This window comes from Garra rufa, chromosome 13 (genome assembly GCF_049309525.1).
Source record: "Garra rufa chromosome 13, GarRuf1.0, whole genome shotgun sequence".
NCBI classification, from domain to species: Eukaryota; Metazoa; Chordata; class Actinopteri; order Cypriniformes; family Cyprinidae; genus Garra; species Garra rufa.
In genome coordinates this window covers 29,372,452-29,394,391 of record NC_133373.1, presented here as the reverse complement: position 1 = coordinate 29,394,391, position 21,940 = coordinate 29,372,452, and the positions used below count along the sequence as shown (strand labels likewise).

Below are 21,940 nucleotides of genomic sequence, written 5' to 3'. Positions count from 1 at the left end.
GACAATGGTGCGAAAAACAAAAACATTGGCAGCTCTGCAGTAACTGGAAAACAACCATCCGTTACGACAGTGTCATCAATAACAGCATCTCTGAACGCACAGCAATGGTAGACCCACACCACATTCAGCTCCTTTCAGAGGCAACATTGGGCAGAGGCTCGCTAAATCTGGACAGATTGCAAAAAACACTGCCTGTTCTGACGAATCTCAATTTGTGCTGACATACAGATGGTGCAGTCAAAATTTTGCATATGCAATATGAATTCATGGATTCACCCTGTCAGTGAATTTTTATTTATTTTTTGTTGCTGGTGTTGGTGGTGTATTGGTGTAAATAGATATATTTCAGTGTTTTTGCTTACCATATGCACTTCTACCCATCTTCTAATGTCTACTTTCAGAAGGATGACCATATGATGGCGTTTTAGTGCCACATAAGAAAAAAAATCTAAGGTTATGAGATTAAAGTCATCATATTTCAAGAATAAAGTCAAAATTACAAGAATTAATTTGAAGCAATTACGAGATTAAAGTTATAATATTTTGAGAGTATATTGGGAGCACTGGGAGATATTCTAAAGTCTCAGCTTTCAAATTCTGTCAGTTTTATAGGAAAATATAAACGGTTTTATATTAAAAGTACTAAAAGCACAACACTTATTGCTATTTTTGGGTGGCTGGCGCAATTGAAGATGTGAAATATTATTTTCAAGCATACTTTCCCTGCAAAAATAACATGTGGTATGATTTCTGTTAATAATCCCACATATATTCAAATAAATTCCGGTGGCCTGGCAACTTCTCCCGGTGCTCCCAATCCGGCCCATTTGCATGTGTAGGCTATACTCTCAAAATATTATAACTTTAATTGCTATGATTTCATTCTCGTAATATCGACTTTATTCTAGAAACATTTTGACTTTATTCTCAAAACGTTTCCACTTTATTCTCAAAACATTTTGACTTTTTTTTCTTTAAGCATTTCAACTTATTCTCGTAATTTTGACTTTATTCTCTAAACATTTTGACTTTATTCTCTAAAAATTTCGACTTTTATTTTCGAAACATTTTGACTTTATTCTCGTTATTTCAACTTTATTCTCTAAACATTTCGACTTTTATTTTCGAAACATTTTGACTTTATTCTCGTTATTTCAACTTTATTCTCTAAACATTTGACTTTATTCTCAAAACATTTTGACTTTATTCTCGTTATTTCAACTTTATTCTCGAAACATTTCAACTTTATTCTCTAAACATTCAACTTTATTCTCAAAGCATTTCAACTTATTCTCGTAATTTCGACTTTATTCTCATAATTTCGACTTTATTCTCAAAACATTTCAACTTTATTTTCGTAATTTCAACTTTTTAAAATTTTTTCAAATGTTTTGAGAATAATTTTGACTTTATTATTGAAACATTTCGACTTTATTCTCAACACTTCGACTTTATTCTCATAATTTTGACTTTATTTTTGAAACATTTCGACTTTATTCTCAAAGCATTTCGACTTTATTCTCATAATTTCGAGTTTATTCTCAAAACATTTCGACTTTATTCTCAAAACATTTCGACTTTATTCTCAAAACATTTCAACTTTTCTCAAAACATTTCGACTTTATTCTCAAAACATTTCAACTTTTCTCTAAACATTTCGACTTTATTCTCAAAACATTTTAGCTTTATTCTCGTAATTTCAACTTTATTCTCGAAACATTTAGACTTTATTTTCTGAATTTATTTTTTGTAATTTCAACTTTATTCTCAAAATTTGGACTTTATTCTCAAAATATTATGACATTAATCTCGTAATTTTACATTTTTTTTAATGTAGTATTAAAACGCCGCCGTACAACCACATGTCCAACTTCCCTAAGCATAATGATAATATTGATAATCGGGGCTGATCATCTTCAGAACACAAATTAAGAAATTTTTTATGAAATCCCAGAGCTTTCTGACCCTGCATAGATAGCAATGGTACTGCCACATTCAAGGCCCAGAAAGGTTAGTAAGGACATTGTTAAAATAATCCATGTGACATCAGTGGTTCAACCGTAATGTGATGAAGCTACGAGAATACTTTTTGTGCCCAAAGAAAACAAAAAAGTAATGACTTTATTCAACAATTTCTTCTTTTCTTTGTCAATCTTCACAGCACATCTTGAAAGTATTCTCGGCATTTCATAACATTACGGTTGAAACACTGATGTCAAATAGACTATTTTATCAATGTCCTTACTACCTTACTGGGCCTTGAATGTGTCCGTTGCATTGCTGTCTATCAAAAAGCTGTTGAGATTTCGTCTTAATTTGTGTTCTGAAGATGAATGAAGGCCTTACGGGTTTGGAGCAACATGAAGGTGAAAAATTAATAACAGAATTTTCATTTTTGGGTGAACTATCCCTTCAAATACTGACAGAAAATGTTATTTATAAAGAGTTCAAGTTTTTATTAAAATTTTTATTTTAAAAAAAGGGTATCTCAAGTACTATATGACCCTATGAATCACTTGTAGTTCAAGTCAAGGTTGCCAAGTCTGCGGTTTTTCTTTTCACCAAACATTCTTTGAGGCACACTCCACATCCAGTAATCCAGTAAGAGCTTTGTGTATTGGTTCTTCTGATAAGAGACAAAGTCTCATCTCTCTAATTCTGTCCATTTAGTTTTGTGCATCCCTAATCAAAACCCATTTGATCATTATGTGGAAATAAATTACAGACTTTCAGGAGACGGTTTATCTGGCATGATGTTGCAGAAAAAGAAACAAGGTAATTGCTCCTTGTGGTCATATTTGCACAGAAGTCATTTGTGACTTGTCATTTTGTGTTGCATTTGGCTTGGACAAAGTGTAATAATGTTTCCAGAACCTTGTTGAGGTTACAGTATAACCAAAAATTCAGGCTGATCTGGAAATAAAGGATGGGATCATCATAAATTAGGGGATTTTGCCCCTGCTGTGATCGTTGGTGATGTAATGACTGTTGGTTTGCTGAAAAGCAAATAGTTTTTCCACAGAAAAACGCTCAACCTTGTAGTGCACTCAAGTGATACTCCTCCTCAACCCTCCTCTGAATATTCATGATCCCCTCCCATACGCATGCATAATTAATTAAATATGTGGAAGCGACTGAAATCTCAACACAAATGGCTTTTATTATTCAAATATTGAAATATTAAATGCCATTATGCATGTTTTCCAGGTGGGAGCATGTCAAGAATACTCTGGAGTGACGCTTGCGTTTCTCTTTAGCATATGAGGGTAAAAGTGTACTTTCAAATGCTTGCACTCTCACAGTGTGATACAGATATTGATGATTCATATTATAGCTACAGTGAACATGAATCAGGTGAGAGACAGACAAAGCTGTGATTTTTGTGTTATTGGATACAACCTCTGCTGCCCCTGTGCAACAAAAAGGATCAATATTTGAGAAGGTTTCTGTCTGTGTTGGTAGCATTCCTAAAAAGTTGTCAGAATTTGCTGATTATGTAATAGTGTGTATATATCAATTTTGTATGAATTATGAATTATTTATATACACTAGTGTTCAAAAGTTTGGGGTTGGTACAATTTAATTTCAAATAAATTCTCTTCTTTTCAGTTTTCTGTTTGCCAAAGAATCTTGAAAAATGTATCATGGTTTCCACAAAAATATGAAGCAATTTTTTCAAGATTCATAATAAGAAATGTTTCACCAAGCACCAAAGCATTATATTATAATGATTTCTGAAGGATCATGTGATGCTAAAGACTGGAGTAATGGCTGCTAATAATTCAGCTTTACCGTCACAGGAATAAATTACATTTTAAAATGTAATCAAGTAGAAAACATTTATTTTGAATTGTAATAATATTTTACAACACTGTTTTAGGGCCACTTTAAAAACAAATAAAAAATAAAAAATCTAAAATGATGAGATTGAAGTCGCGATATTTTAAGATAAAAGTCCAAATATTTCAAGATTAAAGTCAGAATTATGAGAATAAAGTTGAAATATTTCAAGAATAAAGTTGAAATATTACGAGAATAAAGTCGAAGTGTTTCAGGAATGAAGTTAAAATGTTTTGAGAATAATTTTGACTTTATTATTGAAAAATTTCAACTTTATTCTCGAAACACTTCGACTTTATTCTCATAATTTTGACTTTATTTTTGAAACATTTCAACTTTATTCTCGAAACACTTCGACTTTATTCTCATAATTTTGACTTTATTTTTGAAACATTTCAACTTTATTCTCGAAACACTTCGACTTTATTCTCATAATTTTGACTTTATTTTTGAAACATTTCAACTTTATTCTCGAAACACTTCGACTTTATTCTCATAATTTTGACTTTATTTTTGAAACATTTCAACTTTATTCTCGAAACACTTCGACTTTATTCTCATCATTTTGACTTTATTTTTGAAACATTTCAACTTTATTCTCGAAACACCGACTTTATTCTCATAATTTTGACTTTATTTTTGAAACATTTCGACTTTATTCTCGAAACACTTCGACTTTAATTTTGAAACATTTCAACTTAATTCTCGAAACACTTTGACTTTATTCTCGTAATTTTGACTTTATTCTTAAAACATTTCAACTTTATTCTCATAATTGTAACTTTATTGTCAAAATATTTCATCTTTATTCTCATAATATTTTGATTTTGTTCGTATAATTTTGACTTTATTCTCCAAATATTACGATGTTAATCTTATAATCTTAGATTTTTTTTTTTTTTTTTAATGTGGCACTAAAATGCCATCATAAATATTTTATTTTAAATTAAAGTAATTTATTTAAATAATATATATATTAGGGCCGGGACTCGATTAAAAAAATTAATCTAATTAATTAGAGGCTTTGTAATTAATTAATCGAAATTAATCGCATTTTAATCGCATATAAATATTTGACCTGAGAACAGCGAGAAGTAAGTTTTTTCATATGGATTTTTAGTATACCATTGAATAATGACTGAATACATAAACTTAAGCAACAAAATATTGTTTATTTTTGTTCAACCAAGTCCAACAGACCAGTGCAATATTGCCATTAAGTGTAGCAATAGGATACAGTGTTTCCCCTAGGTTTCCATACTTTTTTTTCTCGGTACTTTACCCTACTTTGTGTAATAACGAAAACATTTATTTCAGTGAAAAAATAAGTCCAAAACTCTCTATTTTAACATTTTGAACAATAGGGCTTTACAAACTTTTGCTATTTTTTTTTTTTTTTTTTTAAGAAATTCTTGTGTTTTAATTTTTCTCATAATCAAATGAAAGCATAAACATTTATTTATTTTTAATCAAATGAAAAATAAACCTTTTTAATTTTTGGCAAACAAACAGAGGTTTGCTGTTAAAATCAATAAATAATAATAATTTAACATTTAAATAATAATCATAGTATTTTTTTCTACAATTAAGTGGTTAATCATGTTGTTTTATTTATTTTTTATCATATATATATATATTTTTTTTTTTGTCAATTATTTAAATAGGAATATTGTTCTGTTTCATGTTAAACCGTACTTTTATTTTGACAGGTTGCCGTGAAGTTTCTGTGTGTAAAGTATGATATGATGCTAGTTTTCTCAAATGAAACGGTAAAAGTGACACTGACAGTAGCTTTGGAGATTGAGTCTATCTGTTCATGTGAGATGCAAATGCCAAAAATTAACGGGAGCATCACGCGTGCAGTAAAAAAAAAACGCGTCTCTGCCATTCTAACATACAGAGGCAAACGGAACATGCAGGATTCATATTTAAACGGTCTTTTTGCATTTCAGTTTTCACAGACACTAGTCCATATCGCGATTTGAATTAAGTGACAGACGAACTTTTGATTTATCAATCCAAAAATCGACGAATTTGCGTGGCATTCCGCGCTGTACTAAATTAGGTTTTTATGAATGGAGTCCGCGATCCAGTCCGTGTTTTCTTGGAGGAGACATTGTAAACGCGCCCCCCTAAGATAATGGTAGGGGAAACACTGGGATATTTAGAAATATACTAGCCTACATTTCCGAAATTCAGGTACCCTACCCTATAGGTAGGTAGACCTTCTGTAAAAGCATTGAGGTGATACTTGAGGAACGCTAGTTGGTGCTCCAGTATAATCGGTCCGCTGAAACTCATTCAGTGAGAAACGTTCCGCGGTGAAAAATTAAGTGCGATTAAAATGCGTTAAAAAAATTTAACGCGTTATTTTTGTGTAATTAATTAATCTAAATTAACGCGTTAAAGTCCCGGCCCTAATATATGTATATATATATATATATATATATATATTTTTTTTTTTTTTTTATATTACTATTTTAATCTCATAATCTTAGTTTTTTTTATGTGGCACAAAAATGTCATCGTACATATTTTACTTTAAATAAAAGTTTGGTTTTTTTTTGTTTTTTTTTTTTGCTTTGATCTAATAAGCAGCCTGAGTGAACATAAGAGACTTCATTCAAAAACAAAAAATACTACTGACCCCAAATTTTTGACAAGATTTAAAATTGTGCTGTCAATTCGATTTAATCATCGATTATCATGATTAATCGCATCCAAAATAAAAGTTATGCAGATGTATACTGTGTATATTTCTCAAATATATACATGTATGTGTGTATGCATATATACATATAAATAAACACAGTACACATATATTGTGTAAACACAAACTTTTATTTTGGATGTGATTAATCATGATTACTCACGATTATTCGATTTGTCAGTACTAATTGAAAAGCTTGAAAGTTTTTCTGGTTATTCCAAATGGTAGTGAAAATCTTAAAGAAGCCTTTCTGATCTAACCAGTTGAATTAACATTTGTTGCGAGCAAGTGTCCAGTTGAGCTAGTTTTTATCATAACTATTTAAATTAAACTAATAGCTAGCTCGCATTTCAGTGCTGGTTTAATCTGATTAGTACCGCCTGGATTAGTAAGCGTGGTTTACATTACATAGTTTGTGTAACCCAATGCATTGAGATTAGGTTTATAGAAATAGCTGTCAGTATTTCATATACAGTGGTCATTAATGTTAACTCTGTATTTTCAGTGCAGGAAAATTCCTGTGTATCCCGAATCGTCAAATCCAGCTCAAAGATTGCACCTAGCAGACTTTCTTTTTATATTCTTGCTGCATCATCTTTGTACAGTCTCAGAAGCAAAGCTCCAAACAGATCCACAGACATCAGATCCCTTCGGCTTTCACGTGCAGTCATGCTGACACACACTTCTGCACCGACACACACATCATGCATTCACTGACATAAGCATGCAGCACCATGCTAGAGCGCACATCACAGGCCGCTGAAGAGGTACGGAGATTATGCCCTGGAGTATCATTCTTTGGAAACTCAAGGGCCCTCCAGCCGGGAGCCACCGTCTTTGTACAGAGCGAAAAAGGATTTGGTGTGTGTGTGTGTGTGTGTGTGTGTGTGTGTGTGTGTGTGTGTGTGTGTGTGTGTGTGTGTGTGTGTGTGTGTGTGTGTGTGTGTGTGTGTGTCCGCATTACCTGAAAATCTCTCTCTTATGGATACAGAGGTTCAGTTGTTCTCATGCACCGGGTATTCTTGATTGGCTCCTGCTTTTATGTCCCTTGATTCTCTCCTCCCCGTTCCTTCCTCTCCTGTCTTTTTAAACCAAACGACCTCTATCACTTCTTAGGCAGGGCACAGGGGAAACGGTGGAAGTTAGGCAGTAGGTCAATGAATATTAATAAGACATTTTATACTCCTTCCAAAGGCCAGGCTTGACACTTCTTTCCCCCCAACCCCCTCCTAGTCCTCTTTCTTGCTTTCTTTCCCTCCGCTCACCATTTCCACACTTTCTTTCATCTCTCCTGCGACATCACTCCATCTTCAGTGAATGAAAAGAATGAGTTGTACTCAACACTGACCTTATAGGCCCCTTGAGCCACAGAACCAAGATGGGATTCTTGCCTAATAGCAATGTAACAGCCATTTTCAGTTAAAAACAGACCTGGATTGAACACGTTTATGTGCAGGCAACCAAACTTTGAGTCTGACTGAAGGTACTAATAATTTTGCCTCAAAGAAATTTTGTAATAATAAATAAATCATAAATAAATACAATATTATTTACATTTCGAAATAATATTTATTCATCTAATTATACGATTTAAAATAAAAAAAATTAATTCATAAATGAAAAAATTATGAAAAAAATCAAAAATGGAAACTATACATTTTAAATAATAATTATGAAAAATCAGGAATCATAAGTTATGATGAAATTCATATTTTTGTACATTTAAACAACCAGTAATTTAATATTTATATTATAATATTTAATATATTATTAAAATATGTTTTATTTATATGTTGTATGTTTTTTATTATTATTATTAAATATTATATAAATAATAGGAAATATTATTATTTATATTATTTTAATAATGATGATTATTATTATGATGAATAATTATTATTATATAAATAATAATACTTGTTATTATATAAATTATAATTCATATTATTAATAAATATTATTATATAAGTAATAATAACTATTGTTATTTATATAATATTAATAATGGTGATAATTATTATGATTAATAATTATTATTATATTAATTATAATAAATATTCTTGTTATTGTTAATAGTATTATTAAATACCATTATTTTTTATAATATTATAATTATTATATAAATTATAATAAATATTACTCTTTATATAATAGTAATAATAATGATGATGATAAATAAGTATTATATAAATGTTGTTATTAATATTATATAAACGATAATAAATATTATTATATTATTATTATTACAATTATATAATAAAAATAATATTTTATATATTATTATTATTATTATTAAATAGTATTACATAAACAATAATAATATCATAAATAATAATAATAATAATAATATATAAAATATTATTTATATAATAGTAATAATGATGATAAATATTATTATTATTATATAATAAACATTATTATTATTAATATTTAAATTACAATAAATATTATTAATAGTGTTTATATAATAGTAATAATGGTATGATGAATATGATCAATTATTATTATATAAATAATATTTTTTATTAATACATAAATAATATTATTATTATTATGTAAATTATAGTAAATATTGTTTATATTATATTATTATAAATAATAATAATTATTATTATTATTATTACTACTACTACCAACTAAATGTTTAATAATTGACAACTAACTTAGCAACATCTTTTTAATCGTTTTTGTTTGTTTTTTTTTAATCGTAATTGTTTCTGAACTATTTAGGATGCTTAACTATATTAATTATATTACGTTTTGCTTTTCAAAACCATTTCTATACAAGCCATAAGTTAGGTTAAATATCTGCACTTGACCAGCATTATCAGCCCAGCATAAACTAGAATAAACAAGCCTAGGGTGTAAATTCATACTGGTCTAATAAAGGTACAGTATTTTTGCAGGTTATTCATAGGTATTGTAGAACACATCCAGGAGTTAAAGCTCTTGAAAGGTGCATTAGGATTTCTCTCTGTTTTTGTCTGAAAGATGTTTGTAGACCTCAATCTGAACCTGTATGATGAATTTGCAGTCATCACGTGGTTCACCCTTCCTCTGATGTTCAGACCCAACAGAGTCTGTCCTCTTCCTGACTGTTTCATCCTCAGTCCACGACCCGCCGGAGTCTGAAGTTTACACAGTTCCCACCACGAATCTCTTTTCGTTTGATAAATAGAAAAACAAGATGTTAATTATGGAGTAATCCCTTTTAAGGGCTCATCTCCTGCATCTCCTCCCTGCTCTGAGCTCAGGATGGCCTTAATTTATTCATTATGCATAAGCTATTTATTATTCATTTCCTGGTATTCTGTCTGCACATACTCTTCAGAGTGGTGTTATGGAGAGGAAATCAGAGGAAGATGAAATGCCTGTTTTTATATGAGCCACATCTGCCTGGTTTGCTCGAACTCTTAGATATCTGTTCTCTCTCTTGTTTTCTTCCTCGGCTGTTTTTTTGGCCGATGGCATGGACTGGAGATCAGTCTCAGAAAATTGCTGAGCGTTGTAATTGACTTTGGCCAGGTTGGAGGCCAGAGGTACTGTGCGTCTGTAGTTATGCCTTGAAAAGATTTATGATCTAATCCCACCAGGGTCGGCCTGAATTTGACCAGTGTAAGCTACCTAAAAACACACACTGACTCTGGATACTACTGATGCTTGCATATGCGGGTTTACTTTTGGTTAGTGGCACATGGACATATTGAGCTGCAGCAATGAACCAGTAAGAAACACATAGAACTTTTGAATTAGGATTAGAAAGAACTTAAAGGGATAGTTCACCCAAATATTGATGAGTCCAATGTTGTTTTGATCCTTGACTCCAATCTATTGATTGTTCTACCATTCATTCTATATCGTTCTATCTATCTATCTATTGTTCTGTCATTCTAACGTTGTTCTATGGATAATTCGTTTGATTGTTCATTCTGTATCTATCTATCATCTATCTGTCATTCTATCGATGTCTCTATCTTTAGTTCGTTCTATCTATCATTCTGTTCTATTGTTCTATAGATCATTTGTTTGTTCAATCTGTCTATCTATCTATCTATCTATCTATCTATCTATCTATCTATCTATCATTCTGCCGTTCTGTTGTTCTGTTGTTCTATCGATCTGTCTGGCCATCTATCTATCTATCATCTATCTATCTATCATTCTGTCGTTCTATTTCTCTATTAGTCTATCAATCATTCATTTGTTCGATCATTCCATCTGTCGTTCATTTGATATTGTTCTATCTATCTACAGTGTCTATCTATCTATCAATCTATCTATCTATCTGTCTGTCTATCATTCTGTCATTCTATCGATCTGTCTCTATCTTTAGTTCATTCTATCTATCTGTCGATCGTTCTATCTATCATTCTGTTCTATCGTTCTATAGATCATTTGTTTGTTCAGTCGTTCTATTTATCGTTTTATCTGTCTATTGTTCTATTGTTCTATCTATTGTTAGTCTGATCGTTCTATCTATTGTTCATTCTCTAAATCTGTCTATCAATTTATCATTCCCTCGTTCTGTTGTTCTACCAATCTGTCTACCCATCTATCTATCGGTCATTGAAGGCAATCATTCGTTCGATTGTTCATATGATCTTTCCATCTATCATTCATTCGATATCTATCTATCATTCTGTCATTCTGTCATTTTACCTCTCTATCAGTCATTCATTCGTTCGATCATTCCAACTGTCGTTAATTTGATATTGTTCTATCATTCATTCTATCTATTGTTCGATCTGTCTATCGTTCAATCAACATTTGTTTGCTCATTAGATCATTCGTTCTATCTGTCTGTCTATCTATCTATCTATCTATCTATCTATCTATCTATCTATCTATCTATCTATCATTCTGTTGTTCTATCTATCTATTTATCTATCTATCTATCTATCTATCTATCTATCTATCTATCTATCTATCTATCTATCATTCTGTTGTTCTATCTATCTATCTATCTATCTATTTATCTATCTATCTATCTATCTATCATCATTCTGTTGTTCTATCTATCTATCTGTCTATCTATCGTTCTGTCATTCTGTCGTTCTATCTATCGTTCTGTCATTCTGTCGTTCTATCTATATCAATCATTCATTTGTTCGATCATTCCATCTATCTATCTATCTATCTATCTATCTATCTATCTATCTATCTATCTATCTATCTATCTATCTATCTATCTATTTATCTATCTATCTATCTGTCTGTCTATCTATCTATCTATCTATCTATCTATCTGTTGTTCTATCTATCTATCTATATATCTATCTATCTATCTATTTATCTATCTATCTATCTATCATTCTGTTGTTCTATCTATCTATTTATCTATCTATCTATCTATCTGTTTATCTATCTATCTATCTATCTATCTATCTATCTATCTATCTATCTATCTATCTGTTGTTCTATCTATCTATCTATCTATTTATCTATCTATCTATCTATCTATCTATCATTCTGTTGTTCTATCTATCTATCTATCTATCATTCTGTTGTTCTATCTATCTGTCTATCTATCGTTCTGTCATTCTGTCGTTCTATCTATATCAATCATTCATTTGTTCGATCATTCCATCTATCATCTATCTATTTATCTATTGTTCTATGGTTTTAGTTATTTTGTCTATTGATTCTGTTGATTCTCTTTATATTTCTCTTTGCCTGTCTGTGTGTCTTATCTATTGTTCTATGTATTGCTCTATTTCTATCTATCATTCTTGTTCTATCTATTATTTGTTCTGTCTGTCCATATATATATATTGTTCCATCTATAGTTCTATCTTTCATTCTGACATTTTGACTCTTCATAGTCGTTCAAGTCGTCATCGTCTAAATGTATTTTAGCATGACTTGAAAGCTCTACAGACCAATCCAGGACTTGAACTAACCAGCACAGCCTAACGTGGGAGCTCTGTGAAGCTGCCTGTCTTCAGCTGTTTTCTCTCTGATAGAGAGGTCTCCTCTGTACTCTTCCTTTCAGAAAAAGAGAACTGGTGTTTATACCCTGGAATTCTCTTTCCACCCACCTTTTTTACTTCTCTTTCGCTCCTCCCCCGATGAGTGGCTGTCTGTTGCGTCTCAGATCAATTTGCCCTCAGCAACACGAGAAGCTTAGACAGTTTGTGAATATGTGTGTGTGTGTGTATGCACGTGCGTGTCCAATCCTTTATGCCCATGCATTGATGTGTAAACCTATTCATAAGCCTGCAAGTACATTTGGGCTAGCTAGCATGTCTAAATATAACGACAGTCACAAGCACAAGTGGATTCGGCTTGTCACAGTGCACTTATTGTGCCTAAACACTACAGTGATCAATAGAGATCCATCTCCTCCTCAGCAACACCACTTCCTGTCTCCTTCCCAGCGCCAGCCTGACAGATTAGAAGCTTTGTAGCCATTGAAGTACGAGTGTGCCGTAAAACAAAAGGGGCCCGCTCTTGTTCTGTCCAGTTAAAGGCTGGTAATTACCAGCCAGCCATCTCTGATGTTTACAGCATCCAGAGAGCTGCAACTGTCAATGCCGTCTTGCTAACTGTCTGCTCTTTTTGCGTTTAGATAGATGAGGCAAAACAACTGAAGCAGCTCCTTATATTTCCTTCAAAATGACTTTTCTTTCCACCTTTTGCTATTTGGTGCTATTTAACTAAAAGCTCCTCACGGTTGGAGTGGTATGTTTATGTGTGTGGGTAGGCAACCATTAGCTGTCACAGGCTGAGATGGAGCCTAGCCGAGTTAAAAGGAGCAACTTGCTCCAACATCGCAAATCACTGTATATGAGAATTTCCACACACTGACGGACTCGAGCGCAAACACACGGACCAACTAACCCTTAAATGTGCAGTTGTTGTGCGTCTGCATGTGGCAGGGAGATTTCCTGCAGGTGGAGGAACGTTGGAGTGGGCGGACGCCTTGAAGTGTGGCGTAGCTTGATGGCACCGCCACAAACTCATTCAATTTGTCTAAGGATCCCCCTCCGCACGCGCACGCACACACACACATACACACTCAGATTGTCTTTTGCCAGCGTGGGCAGATGCTCTGAAGCAGGGAGAATGGTTGCACCAGCACGGGCTTTCTTCATCTCCCCTGGGGTCTGTTTTAAAGGATGATGGGATACAGGAGGGCGGAGGATATGTCATATTATTTTATTCTCATCTTTCTCTCCTGCCCTGGTGCTGATGTGCGTGGACGTAGTTCAGCGAAACAGACCCGCTCTATTCTGTGTTTTGTCCTCTTCTAACCTCCCTGTCTCTCTCGTTCTTTCTCTCAGAAGTGTGTGTGGGTGATTATGGTGTGGATCTGTCTGGCTTTGCTTTTAGCACACGCTGTCATTGCTTATGGTTTAGGCATATATTGTACTAAGTGTGCGCACTGACTAGTCTCTCCAGGGGAATTCCGCATTTGAGCGAAGGTGAAGATGGTCACAGGAACCCTTCGACTTTGTCACTGATTAGCTTATGGGTTTTTCGACCCGTCTACACCCCGAGAACGTTGTCAAGGACATCGATGAAGCTTGGCAGAGGATTAGGCATTTAAAGTAGCACTTCAGAGAAGTGCAAAGTTCTCCGCTAAAACCCCAGTCTGCTGTCTCTACAGAAAGTGTCCAATTACTTTTCATTTAGTTTTTTTTTTTTTATTCAATTCAAATATTAGCTTTCCAATAAAAGTATCTTCCGTTTTTTTTTTCTTTGTGTGTAGATTTCATTTGATTTGCTTTGGTTTTGGATTGGTTTTTTGGGTTTCTCATTTGTTTGGTTTGTTTCTTTTTAGTTTAGTTTTTAGGTTTAGTTTTTTGGCTTGATTTTTGTTTAGTTTTTTGCTTTTGTTTAGTTTTTGGGTTGGCTTTTTTGATTTGATTTGGTTTGGTTTTTGTTTTGTTTTTTGTTTTGGGTTTTGTTTTGTTCTGGGGTCCGTTCTTCGTACCTCGCTTACTACATCCAAGATCAAATGACACATCCAAGATCATCGCGCTAACTATGAGCTCGCTATTCCGGTTCTCCGAACGCACCTGTTGTTGATGATTAGTATAGCTGGATGAAGTAATTTGAGAACACTGGGTGGCTTAAAAGGGGGTACGTATCGATAGTAGAGACATTGATTGGCAACTCTTTGATTGGTCGGCGAACATGTCGAAGGAGCGCGCTCAGTATTTTTCTGCAGCAGAGCAAGAACTCTTGATTGAGGGATTTCAGGAGTTTCAGAGTTTAATTAAAATGCAAGGGAATACTGCAAAGGATGCAAAAGCGAGGAGAGAGGGCTGGCAAAAAGTAGTGAACAAATTAAATGCATTAATGCTGCCCATGTTACATGTTTTATCCTTGATATGTTATTTTATTTATATTTTTATTTTTTTATACACTACCGTTCAAAAGTTTGGGGTCAGTAAGACTTGTAATAGACTTGTAATAGTCTTTAAAGAAGTCTCTTATACTCATCAAGGCTGCATTTATTTGATTAAAAATACAGACTATATTACAATATAAAATAATGTTTTTTATTTTAACATACTTTAAAATAGAATTTATTCCTGTGATGTACTCCAGTCTTAAGTGTCACATGATCCTTCAGGAATCATTCTAATATGCTGATTTATTATTAGAATGATCAATGTTGGATAATATCAACAGTTGTGCTGCCAAATATTTTTTGGAACCTGTGATTTTTTTCCCCAGGATTCTTTCATGAATAACAAGTTTAAAAAGTACAGTGTCTATTCAAAATATATATTTTTTATAACAATGTGAATTATTTATTATTAACTTTTAATACATTTTTAATTATTAACTTAATACATCCTTGGTGAATAAAAGTATTAATTTCTTAAAAAAACAATAAAAATGTACTGACCCCAAACTTTTGAACGGTAGTGTATATATATAAGGTTTAAGCTTACTGACCTGTTGCTATGACAGCAAGTCCGAGATGCGCATCGAAGAACGAAACAATCCAAGATCAGGACAAATCCACAACAATCAAATCCAGCTAACTGAGTTAGCGACGTACGAAAAACGGACCCCTGGTTTTCTGTTTGTTTTGTTTTGGTTTGCTGTTTGTTTGTTTGTTTGATGTGTGTTTTATGGTTTTTGTTTTGTTGTTTGGTTTCGGTTGTTCTGTTTTTTTTTTTTTTTTTTTGTGGTGTTTTGTTTTGGGGTTGTTTTTTGTTTTGTTTTGATTTTGTTTTGTTTCTTATTTTTGGGGTTTTAGTTTGGTTTTTGTTTTGTTCTGGTTTGCTGGGGGGTGTTTAATTTGGTTTGGTTTGGTTTAGTTTTTGTTTTTTGGTTTGGTTTTTGTTTAGTTTTGTTTTTGCTTTGGTTTATTTATTTGTTTTTTTGTTTTTTGTTTTGTTTTGTTTTTTGGTTCAGTTTGGTTTTTGTTTTGTTCCTTGTTTTTTTTTCTTTTGGGTGGGTTTGTTTTTTATTTTGATTTGGTTTGGTATGCGTTTTGATGTTTGGTTTGTTCTGTTGATTTTTTGCTTGTTTTATTTTGTTTTTTGTTTTTTGGGGGTTTGGTTTGGTTAGTTTTGGTTTGGTTTAGTTTTTGTTTTTTCCTTGTTTTTTGGGTTTTGGTTTATTTGTTTTTTGGGGGGGTTTGGTATTTGTTTTGTTGTTTGATTTGTTTTGTTTGTTGCTTTGGTTTTTGTTTGTTTTTGATTTGGTTAGGTTTCATTTTTGGTTGTTCCTTTTTCCTTTTGTTTTTAGTTTTTCCATTTTCCAAAACAGATGCCTATTTTCCTCAAGTTGGTATGTTTCTTTAGGGTCTTCATGAAATGTATGTAACATACTTTGGTTAAAGCAGCACCCTTTTTACCTTGTCAAAAACAGCTCTTTTCACAGCGACCCGTTTCGGTCTCTTTACATGCTAATGATCAATTTTACATCTAACTACAAAACACCTGCATTGCTTATGAGCCATTGTTGTTGTACAGCTGCTTGAGCACAGAAAAAATGGTGGACAGCATACAACTGGCTAAGGGCAGAAATATGTTAATACGGGACAGTCCTGCAGCTGTTGTGGGTGGGGCCTGAGCAATATGACATCATACTGCTCAGAAAATCGAAACAGCTTGATAATTGAGACTGTTTAGGTTTTTTAGGGATAAAAAAAGAAGTGTATTCCAGAAAGCCAGTGGAACCGTTTGACTGGTTGTATTACTTTGTCACTAATTAGCTTTTAAGTTTTTCAACCCACCATCTACACTGAGAACATTGTCAGGGACATTGATGAAGCTTGGCAAAGTATTAGACGTATAACCTCATTTAACCTCAGAGAAGTGCAGTGTTCTCTGCTAAAACCCCAACCTGCTATCTCTATTGCTGTTAGTATTTCATATAAACGAGGAACTCTATTCAGGCCAATTAATATGTGTTTGTTTTTATGTTCTAACCAAAACATTTAAATAGAAAACTGAAGAGTCTCAGAGGTCCGTGAACTGCGGGGCCTTGGTTTGCCAACTCCTTTTATCCAATTAGGAGAGAGAGTGATAGGTCTCCTGAATGCATGCTGCGTTTAGGTGTTGCCTCAATAGATATTCTCTGATCATAATAAATGTAGGTCAAACATGATTGGCTGTAATGGGTTTAATAGGCAGGTTATTAATCGTCTGAATGTGTAGGATGATGGTTGAATGGAATTACGGTGTTGACAATACTCGGGCCGAGGTGTCAGCTTAATTGATTTTCACATCAGTGAATAATGTTGAGACAGGAGACAGTGAGAGAGTGAAAGGAAGTGTGGGAATTAGACATTCATGCCGATATGATGAAATTGTTGCAATCTTCTCATTCATTCCATATATAAATATGACTTTATTCCTAAATGATTGAAATTAATTTCACACAAGGTGCAACTATGTATATATATATATTTAATCATCGATTCTCTAAACCACTTCTCCTGTGGTGGGTTGTAGGGTTGTGTTTTTTTGTTTTATTTTTGCATTTTAGGTTGCGTTTATAGACTATTTGGTTTAAAAACTTGAGGAGGATTCAAAAAAAGTGTTTGTTCAAATGAACATGATGTTACTGGCCTGTGGATAGGCACATATGGACAGATATTATTTGTGTTTTATGATCTTCATCACAATGGCAAAACCAGTTGCCATATCCTTTAGTTTTACTCTAACTATTTTTTTTCCCTGCAGTCATTTTGATCTGTTTTTTTGCCCCCATGGGTTTTCAGCTATTTTCTGTCATTTCTTGGAGCATGCTGGTACCATGGCATGGAAGGGCTCTTTGACTTTTTTTTGTTTTTCCCCTCAGAAATCAGACATTTTCTCAGCTGTTAAATTGCGCTCCCGTTGCACTGAAGGGAAATTAATTACTTTCTCTCTCCACCTCCCTCTTTTGGAGGAGAACAAGAATAAGAGTCACCACAGGGGAGAATTCACTCCTTTTGCCATAGAAGTCATTGCGGTGTGTGTGTGTGTGTGTGTGTGTGTGTGTGTGTGTGTGTGTGTGCGCCAGTCTAGCTGTTTCAAGCCCTCTCTCCTTCTCCTTCCATCTCGCTTGCTTTGTCTTTTCATGTTTAGCCCTTCTGCTATTTGTGCGTTCTCCAGCGAGCTCTCTCCATCTGTAAACATGCTGTCTTTACCTTTTAGTGCTGTAGACTGAAAGATGTTCTGCCTCTCACAGATTTAGTCTTGGCTTATGATTAGCTGATAAGCCAAATACTTTATCTTCTGCCTTCAGTCCTAAAGATTTGCATATTTACTGTATGGTCATGCATTTTAGTCTTGTGCTTGGTGTATAGATGTTCAGTTTACAGTCCTAAAAAACAGAGAATTAGAGAGAACTAGCATTTTCAAGCCATGAATTCCCTCAGGAAGTTTTAATGAGACTGTGGTTAGTTAACTTCCCATATTATTTATATATACAGTTGAAGTCAAAAGTTTACATACACCTTGCAGAATCTGCCAAATGTTAATTATTTTAACAAAAAAAGAGGGATAATGCAAAATGCATGGTATTTTTTTCTGAAAAAGATATTTCGCATACAAGATGTTTACAAGAAAAAATAATAGTTGAATTTATGAAATATGACCCACGTTCAAAAGTTTACATACGCTTAGTTCTTAATACTGTGTTGTTACCTAAATGATCCACAGTTGTGTTTTTTATTTTGTTGGTGTTTAATGAGAGTTGTTGTTGAGTTGTTGACTGATTTTGAGATTTATTTATTTTTTCACACTAAGGACAACTGAGGGACTCATATGCAACGATTACAGAAGGTTAAAATGCTCACTAATGCTTCAGAAGGAAACACGATGTATTAAGAGCCAGGGGGTGAAAATTTGAAGATCAGGGTAAATTTTGTCTTCTGGGGAATGTAAGTATATTCTGTAAGTATATTCTGTAGCTTCTGAAGGGCAGTGCTAAATGAAAAAAATATGATATTTAGGCAAAATAAGAAAAATGTACACATCCTCATTCCGTTCAAAAGTTTTCACCCGCGGCTCTTAATGCATCATGTTTCCTTCCGAAGCATTATTGAGCGTTTGAACCTTCTGTAATAGTTGCATATGAATCCCTCAGTTGTCCTCAGTGTGAAAAGATGGATCTTAAAATCATACAGTCATTGTTGGAAGGTTCAAATTCACAAAAATGCTGAAAAGCCAAAGAATCTGTGGAACCTAAAGGACTTTTCTGAAGAACAGCAGGCAGTTTAACTTGAACAAATATCACTCATGAACAAATATCACTAATAAAAACAAACACAGCTGTGGATCATTCAGGTAACAACACAGTATTAAGAATCAAGTGTATGTAAACTTTTGAACAGGGTCATTTTTTTATGAATTCTACTATTATTTTCTCTTGTAGACTATATGTAAAATATCTTATTCAGGTCAGTACTAAATAAAAAAATAACATGAAACAATTAGAAACAATATGTAAAATGTTAGAGTCTCTTCAAGTACTGTTAACCACAGATTTGACTCATAAAATGCTATTTAAAAAACTCATTAGTCATTCCAGAGGGAACCTTTGTCAAATTAGCATTCTGAAATGGCCTTCAAATAGACGTCATGACTGAACAGCTCTTTATTCTTTTTGCCTTTTGTTTTAATTATATACATTTTTATTTCCCCTGCAAAAAGTACAAAAGACGTGTAACTCTCTCTCTCTGTTTTCCTCCTTTTTCTCAGTGTGAGATGAAAGATGTCGAGAATGAGGAAAAGCGAAACTCCTTGTTTCTGGAATTGTTGGAGTCCAGTAATAAATGGGAGGAGTTTCAACACCTTATGCTCCTCCTACAGGCGTGGCCACCAGTGACTGACAAGAGCAGGTGAGATTTTGGTATTGACGCTCTATTTCCATATTGACTTCTGAAATTGATTAATGGTCAGTTTCACAAAATAAACCCTGACAGGATGATGAGGGCAACATTACACCAAGTAAAATCCTGCAAGGGTTGACTTTTAAATAATAACCAGCTGAAACTACATAAATAAACAAATAAATTAAATTTAATGAAAAACGAGATTGGTTGCCGGGAGTCAAATATACTGTTTAGTGCTACAAATGCTACGATTGGCCAATCAAAAACCAATCATTTTTTCAAAATAAAAAGAAATAAGAATTTCTGTTGTTCTCTATCTCTCCATTTTCTTTCTGAAAGATTTTTCCCTTCAATATGTATATGAATCAAGCTGCTTTCTCATTAGATGTCTTTGAATTGGAGTGCTATTAGACCATTAAGTGTGATTGTAAGTTTGATGAGGTAAATTGTTGTGTATTATATAACTGAATGAGTTTTTTGAGGTTAAAGTCGTGGCTGCCAGAATGCACGTTGATGAACGGAGAGCCATTCCGTATCTGAATCAATAGACAGAAACAGAGAACATAAGCTGGCTGATTATGCATTGTGCCACATTTGCAAATAGCTTAAGGCTTTTTGTTTTCATGAGGAGTTTTGAATTAACATTCTTAGAGAAGAACACAGAGCGTGTGTGTGTGTGTGTGTGTGTGTGTGTGTGTGTGTGTGTGTGTGTGTGTGTGTGTGTGTGTGTGTGTGTGTTAATGTTAATGTGTTTTTGTAATTATGCTCTTTGGCATTTAAACAAAAGGTGAGTGCGATAGGGAGCCAAATGTAGAGAAGATAAAGGAGAGCTTGACTATACATTCATGTATTCACAGAAGTTCACAGGTGACCATGTGCGCCATTTATGATCACACAGTGCACCGGGTGTGTGTATCATCACTTAAGATTCAGATGGCACATTTGCTGTCTCCTGAACACCTGTCTTGTCGCTCCTCATTCTGTCTTGCTTTAGTAAGTCCCAGAAAAGGCCATCCGAATGGAAATCAATTTAAATCGACACACCACAGAGCTTTGGGTGGCAGCCTTTTCTTAGAGGATACATGGCACTGGCCACACCATGGTCCTTAAAGTATCTCTAATGTTTTTCCCATTAGAGCTCCGCAGTTTTCAATCAGCAAATCCTTTGCTTGTAGAGTCTTAAAGGGATAGCGCTTTTGTCATTTACTCACCTTTGTCATTTCAAACCTGTATGACTTTCTTTCTTCTGTGAAACACAAAAGAAGATTATACCAACATTCTTTAAAACATCTTCTATGTTGTTGCACAGAAGAAAGAAAGTCATACAGTTTCAGAATGACACAAGGGTGAGTAAATGATGAAAGAATTTTCATTTTGTTAAACTACTGCTTTACTATTCCTTGTATGACTTTCTTCTTTCAGGCAAATACAATCGGAGTTATATTAAAAAATATACTGCTCTTCCAAGGTTTATAATAGCAATGAATGGGGTTTAAGATTTTGAAGTTCAATAAAGTGCATCCATCTATCATAAAAACTGCTCCACATGTCTATCATGACTATCGTACATGCTTTTACAAGAGAGTGGCTCCAGTGAGAATATGCTAGTCTCACAAGAACTTAGTTTTGTTCACAGCAAAAGAAAACAAGTCTCCTCTCCGCTTCTATTAAAATCCTCTGACATTTTGCTTTACAAATCTTCGTTTTGTACTTCTAATTCCACTGGAATGTCACTTTCTCGTGAATATGCGTATGACAGTTAGCGGAAGCTAAAGATAACAGTTTAAAATAGGGGTGGGCATAGATTAATTTTTTTAATCTAGATTAATCTAGATTAAATCTTGGAATTAATCTAGATTAATCTAGATTAAAATGGCTAATTTGAATTCGTCTGAAGGCATTCAGAATATGTGTGCTACACAAATAATGACTAAACATGTTACACCGTACTTTTATTTTGACAGGTTGCCGTGAAGTTTCTGTGTATACAGTTACAGTATGACATGATGCGAGTTTTCTCAAATGAAACGTTAAAAGTGACACTCACAGCAGTTTTGGAGATTGAGTTTATCTGTTCATGTGAGATGCAAATGCCAAAA

The 21,940-nt window shown here is 33.4% G+C and overlaps 1 protein-coding gene across 1 annotated transcript in view; it reads left to right on the top strand.

Moving 5' to 3' along the window:
• The window catches only part of nbas (NBAS subunit of NRZ tethering complex), a 246,002-nt gene that overhangs the window by 193,974 nt on the left and 30,088 nt on the right, over positions 1 to 21,940 (top strand). Inside the window, exon 44 of the mRNA XM_073852757.1 lies at positions 19,708 to 19,847. Coding sequence (XP_073708858.1) covers positions 19,708 to 19,847 — 140 coding nt within the window. The remainder of the gene's footprint in view (positions 1 to 19,707; positions 19,848 to 21,940) is intronic.